Source organism: the organism of the source record quoted next, unplaced genomic scaffold (genome assembly GCF_019419815.1).
Source record: "Pyrus x bretschneideri cultivar Hongxiangsu unplaced genomic scaffold, Pyrus_bretschneideri_v1 Contig56, whole genome shotgun sequence".
Taxonomy (NCBI): domain Eukaryota; kingdom Viridiplantae; phylum Streptophyta; class Magnoliopsida; order Rosales; family Rosaceae; genus Pyrus; species Pyrus x bretschneideri.
In genome coordinates, this window is record NW_025999794.1 from 552,406 (window position 1) to 559,259 (window position 6,854).

Genomic DNA, 6,854 nt, shown 5'->3' on the forward strand with positions numbered 1-6,854 from the left:
GTTAGGTAGGCAGTACATTCACATTGAAACATAAGTTTTGGAAAAGAAATTTAGTTTGTGTATTTTTTCCTTAAATGTCTTGCAAAGTCTCTGATAATTTTGATTCCGCCCAAAAAGGAACTTTTTTTTTTTTTTTTTTTGAACAAACGATAATAGGGGGAACAGGTGGGCAGTGAATTTAATCTCACAATGAGTTAGCAATACTGCAGTTTATTTCTTTGGTGAGAGAATGGAGGGGTTGGGCTTAGCCCAAAAAGGAACTATTAATCAAAGCTTTATACTTGGGCCTCTGAAAACTCCATTGGGAATATTTGGGCCAAGGGCAACGACGATAAGCCATGTATCTCTCGAATTGAGCTCTTATGTTTAAGCTCAGCCCAATGTAAGGATCGATCCACTGAATTTTGAGCCCAAATCTGCAACCTTGATCCGCTCAGTCCACGGTTCCCTCAAACCCGAATCTTAACCCAAAGCCCAAAGCCCGAACCTAGGGCTTTTAGTTTTTAAAATTTTCCAAGCTCTCCCCTGTTCTTCTCACTGTCAGTGTGCGAACGCGAGGCTCGCAAGGGAGGAGGATGACGAAGTTCAGGAAGCTAAACCGACCCACGGGTCACCGCATGTCCATGCTCAGGTTCCTAATCTCACAGATTTGGCTTTCGAAGCTCAAAATGTTAATGTAATTATGGTTGAAAGAATTAGTGTGGTTTGATGCGCAGGACGATGGTGTCGCAGTTGGTGAAGCACGAGCGCATTGAGACTACTGTTTCCAAGGTACCTCCTTCTCTTTTTCTTCCTTCTCATTTTTTCATTTACTTGTTGGGATTTTCCCACATTTTACAAATTTAGGGGTTTTCTGGGTTTAGGGTTTTAGTTAATTTCTCTGATTGAAACAAAACTATCTGATTATATTTCTCTTCTGTCTATGATTTTGTATTTTTTGTAATAATTATATTAAAATTCCTTTTCTTTTGGTGCCTGAACCCTGAAACATTTTTTAAGCCATGGTCCAACAAGTTTATAAGGACAAAAAGTTTCACCGTAAGCTTCGATGTTTCGGGAAATTTAAACTTTATGTTTAAATGTTTTGTTTGTTCTATTTGCAGGCCAAGGAGATCCGTCGCGAGGCTGATAAAATGGTGCAGCTTGGAAAAGACGTATGTATTGATTCTGCTATAATTGTGTTTAAATATTACATTTACGGGTAGTTTCTTACAAATCTCCAGTCTCTACAATTTTATATTTAATAATTGTTTTTAGAAGATGAAGTTTTTCATTGACAGAGATTTATGTAAGCTATAGCCCATTGGAGAGAATCTTAAAGTCACTGTTTCGGTCAACAGATAGGCCCTGCTTCTCTATAATTACAGAAATGAATAGGTTTGAAATAATACACCTTCTGATTTGTATATGAGGAACACGTGCTTAGTAACTCCTCGTTCCCAAGTTTGCAATTCTGTAAATTGTGACGTTATTCCAATTGGATAGAAAATTTTATGCAATCTTAGATAGTCCAACATGAGATTGAAATATGAGGTGCAAGTATTGGAGTGAGGTTGAGTTGCAAGTGTTGAAAATTTTTAAGTTCAAAAACATGTTAGGTGCTTATATTTGGTGGTCTATAGATTTGCTGTGGATTTCCAAATAATCTAAACATAGTGAATCTTTGGTGATTCAATCACCCAGTGTTCTTTAGTTGTTGGGTGTGAAACATAGTGAATGTTTGATGATTTGATCACCTTGTGTGTGTTAGTCATAGGGTCCTGCATCAGTTTTCTGTTGAAAGCGTCCCTAGTTGTTTGAATGAGAAAAACACTAGTCGGACTGTTGTTTGGGTAAAAAATATCTACCGAAATGCATATGTTAATATTTGATTAGAGAGATTGCATATACCTTTTTACTTTCTTTTGGGTTTGGGAAAAGGGGTTAATTGTTGGATGTAAACCAGCATCTGCCAGCATAATCTACAAGAAAAATAATATCTAATCGAAAAATCCAAGAATACCCAATGCCCAATAAGTCATGCCCCATAGAACCGATACAGTCATCTGTGAGCTTCATGATAAATATGACTTATTTGAAAGTCTTCTATATTAACCAGAACTTGGTAGTTTGATACAGTGCTTTGACATTCGTGTGTGAATATTTTTATGTAATTTTATTTTAGGAAAACTAATGAAAAGGGCTTGAAAACTTTGAGTTTTAACGACAAAGACAAAATAAAGGGTAAAGTGAATAGTACCAGGATTGACTTTTTAGTGTAAAAATGTGGCTTTTCGTTAAAGTGAACAGTACCGGGAGCTTTTCGTTAAAGTTCCCTTTTATTTTTATCTATAAACACTTTATGAGGGTTTTACCAAAGTTCTAACTCAATATTTGGCTATATGAACATGATGTATCGAAATTTGAAATATGCTTGTACTCTTGTTTTGCGGTGCAAAGTTCTGGAAATATCTTCATTTTAGATCCATTTGTATGGATTTTTTTTTCTCACGTGATTCTGTTCTCTTTCAATATTGAGACAGGGCTCCTTGTGTGCCGCAAGGCGTGCTGCTGCTTTCGTGCGTGGGGATAATGTACTTCACAAGCTATTTACAGAAATGGCTTATCGATACAAGTGAACCTCTAACCTCTTGTTTTTTAAGTCTTCTATATTTTCATCTGTTACATTGGTTGGATATTATGTTACAGAGATCGAGTAGGTGGATACACAAGACTACTTCGGACTCGTATACGAGTTGGTGATGCTGCACCTATGGCCTATATTGAGTAAGGCTGTTATTTATTTGTTGATTGAAGTATGTTTGTCTCTCTGGCGAAAACAAATAAAAGAAAAAAGAAATTTGTTTGTCGAATTTAAATACTTGTAAAGGTGGTAGGTTTTACCCATGCTCAAATACCTTAGTAAAAGAGTGTATGGCCACTCATTTTAACCTTTGGGTATAAATGGAGTGTATGGCCACTCATTTTAACCTTTGGGTATAAATGGCCCATTTAAGACCCGTATAGATTTTAATAAATAGGCATATTCGTATATGTTATCCCTGAACATAAAAACTAAGAGACAACAAATCCACCCAAACAGAACCCATCAATTTGAATCCAAAATAAAATCAAGTGAAGCCAAAAAATGCCAAATGAAATCAAGCACCAAAATGAAATATCGAGAATATTTCCAAAAACATTTCTGAGAAAAAAACCAAGGACAGTTTCGATGTAGTTTGTTTCCTTCTTTTGGGGGCGTTTGTCCCTCCTATATACCAAAAGGAGAAGCGAATTACTGGGAGTACGATGATTAACAAATAATCTGAGTGCATTTGGTGCATGCATGCATTCATTTTATGTCCGTAAATGGGCAATTGTCGTTCCTTTTCATATTAATAGGGTAGGAGTCTTTTCGAAAATAAACAAAGATTATATATGAACAAATGGGGTAATTTTGCATTTTATTGATATATTTGATCCTCAGTAACTGCCTTCTTTGCCATCTTTGTATACTTGTCTGCCATACTGAATTCATTTTGCAGTGTTTGTTTAATTTACAAATTTTTGCGGACATTGATTGTCCAATATGTGATGCTTTCTAAACCCTCACTTTTCTCCTTGGGATGGAAAAACAAGAGGAAGAAAATGGGAAGCATAGGCAAAAAACATAAGCAATACGATTTACTTGTCTAGTGTCTGCCTACCCCATTGCTTAAATAATACACTGTCCTCAGTTTTTCTTATAATTTTCAGTAGTAACAAGTACAATTCTATGATCTATCCATCAGATAACTCTACTAGCACGCAGTGGTTCACTGACTGTTTTGATCAATACTGGTTGATGTTGGGCTACATTCTAACTATGTGTTGGCGAACTTGTATAGGTTCATTGACAGAGAAAATGAGCTCAGACAATCAAAACCACCAGCCCCCCAACCACCTCAGAGAGTTCCTTTGGATCCTTGGGCGAGATCCAAGCTTTGCAAGCAGTTTGCACCTCCTAAAGAAGATAAGAGCTCTGAGATTTGATTTGCTGTATTGAGACTTTATTTTCATAGTTTCCTGAGTTGCCAATATCTTATGATTCCGTCACGAGAAAGTCTTTGATTTCTCGTGGTTCTCCTAATAGGAAGTCTTTGATTTCTTGTGATTCATAGTAAGATGCCCCTTCATCAAATTCCTTAGTAATGAACAATTGTGTCAGACTCGATATGCATTTGGACATGGAGTCGAGAAGTTGATGCACATCAGTTTTAATTTATTTTGTCGCTAAAAGAAGTCGATGGATGCGCCGAGCACAGCACGGCCACAGCCATTTAAGTAAGGCATGACACAGACCAAGCTCATTTAAATAAAGGAAAATTAATGAAAATAGTTTGAAAATTTTAAGTTTTAACGATAAAGACAAAATAAAGGATAAAGTGAATCGTGTCAGGATTGATTTTTTAGTGTAAAAATGAGGTTTTTTGTTAAAGTAAACAGTACCGAGAGCTTTTCATTAAAGTTTCCTTTAAATAAGGCACGGCACAACATGATTGGTAAGAAGTTAGCTAGCCGAGCCTAATATTTAAGTCCAATTGTTTGATTGGCCCACGGCCCGTTGGGCGTATCACGAGTAGAGCTTGGCCTGCAAAGCTGGATCATTATGAAGGATCTTATTTATTCATTATTTTTTAATTACAAATGTGTTATAAGCATAATTTACTGAATAATTATAGAGGCCAGAGAGAGGGGGCGCGGCATAAAGAGAGAAAGAGAGAAAAGATGTGTAATTTTGAGATGTGTATTATCTCATCCCATTTATAATAGTAGGGAATGTAAATTCCTTATCCCAATAGGATTACCATTATAATAGGATAATAACTAGTCTAAGAGATATGGTAGAATCTTATAAGGATATCCCAGATATGATAAGATTTATACGATCACATTCTTAATCTAATAAGACTGCAACACTCTCCCTTAAGTGTGTAAATACTCAACTAAATGACGCATCAGGTCTTCAGCAATGAAGTAAGTACAGTTGATAAAGTCGTCGGCACAATAAGCGAATGCGAGTTTCAAATCAATGGAAGAATGCATAAAGGGTAAAACTCATGCTATGGTAAAACCTAAGGTGGGATAAAAACCCATAGACTAAGGAGAAAAGTAAGAAGTTGCATTAAGTCAAAACTAAATGTCTTCTAGACGCAAGTAGAAAAGCTCATAAGGTTATGACTAGGCCAAGATGGGGTGCCTCATCAAAATTTAGTTAGGTAGAAAAAACCCAGTGGGAAAAATGCTCATAATTGTAAGGAAAAATAGTATATTAAGATCAAGTGAGTATACTTCTGGATACTCCCTCTAAGTTTGGCAGAACTTCCAAATGAGAACTACAAGCATTTCGTATGAATAGTTAGGCATACCAATTCCTCGAACAAGCTCCTGGAAGGTTGACTTCGGCTGTGACGTCGGTAAAGGTTGGCAAGGTTGTCTGGGATTGGCTTGCATGACTTCAATCTCCTGATGCTTTGCTGATGTGATGTAGACGCAATATGTCTTGGTTGTTGATGTATCATGTCTTGATCAGGTGGATACATGCAGCATAGTCTTCATGGATCATCATTGGGACTCAACGATGGATGAAAACAGCAAGTACTTCGAATATCCTGAACAAGATCTCTTAACCATATCATCATTGGGACTCAACGATGGATGAAAACAACAAGTACTTCGAATATGCTGAACAAGATCTCTTAACCATGTCTCACGTATGGCATAGTAAAGTAAGGTGAGCCTTGGAATGATTCAAAGATTTCACAACTAGGGTCATATCGTGGACCTCCAAGATATTGCAATATCCCTAATAGTAAAAACATAAACCATTAAGGGATGTGCTTTGTGCGGGTTTGATAAGTAACCAGCGTCAACATAACAAACAAGGCAAGCATCATTCCGAGGATCAAGGGGGTCAGATCCACTTGGGATGCATTGGGATTAGCCCAAATCCGTAATACCTTCAAGGTAGCGGAAAAAACGTCTTTAATACCAATTCAGTGGTTGCATGTAGGCGCAGTGTTACATCTTTACCAATAGATTAATAACGAAAGAGATGTCTTATCTAATGTAATAAGCTAAGTACAATAAAGCGCAAAGTTGAACTCAGATATGGAACTTCGGATTTCATAAACTCTTTAAGGTCTTATTTGTATATAACCTATGGAAGATCATAAGTATACTCAAAGGTAACACCTTCGGGGGTGTAGTTCGACTAGTAGACCAAAGTACCATCAAAACAACGCTTGAACTTTAGGTCAAGGTATAACTGAGTTTTCTCAGGATCCATCATCTCAAATTTCATCTTCAGGTGCGAGCAATTTTCTCAAGCTTTTCCAGAGTCTTAATGAGATTCATGTCATTGACATAAAATGTAACTCTAGCAATTCAGAATAAGACGTAATAGTTTAACATGCAAGGGCATAATTCATATCCCTATGGAGAAACACTAATCACATTCGTAATGCTGCAGTGAATCACAGGGCGTTTGAGAGAAACCTTGCGCCATAAGGTGTGCAACATATTGCACTATTTCATTCATCACATTTCGCTTCATTTCCCACTTGTAACACAATAGGGTTACCTTGGGCAGCGTAAGAATTGCGTGTTCAAACATACTTTGGCAAGGAATTTAACTTGGATTGTAATTTCAGGTTGTCCAATCAGTTCTATGTTGTCCCTAATCAGCGGAACACGGTTCGATATCGTCACTTTCATTTAAGTCGATAGCTACCATATGAGTGAAAACATCATCGATGATAATCTTATTCCAATTCCATTATCTCATCCAAACTAGTATACTGGACCAAGAACTTCAAGTCTTGGGAGTAATCCGA

The 6,854-nt window shown here is 36.8% G+C and overlaps 1 protein-coding gene across 1 annotated transcript; it reads left to right on the top strand.

Annotated features, from left to right (window-relative positions):
- The first annotated feature begins 480 nt into the window (after positions 1-480).
- On the top strand, positions 481-4,243 carry LOC125471068 (50S ribosomal protein L17-like). Its single transcript, XM_048570938.1, has 6 exons — positions 481-631; positions 717-771; positions 1,104-1,154; positions 2,523-2,614; positions 2,689-2,766; positions 3,867-4,243. The coding sequence occupies exons 1-6, from the start codon at positions 576-578 to the stop codon at positions 4,009-4,011; spliced, it is 477 nt and encodes a 158-aa protein (XP_048426895.1). The 5' UTR covers positions 481-575; the 3' UTR covers positions 4,012-4,243.
- Positions 4,244-6,854: the final 2,611 nt, after the last annotated feature.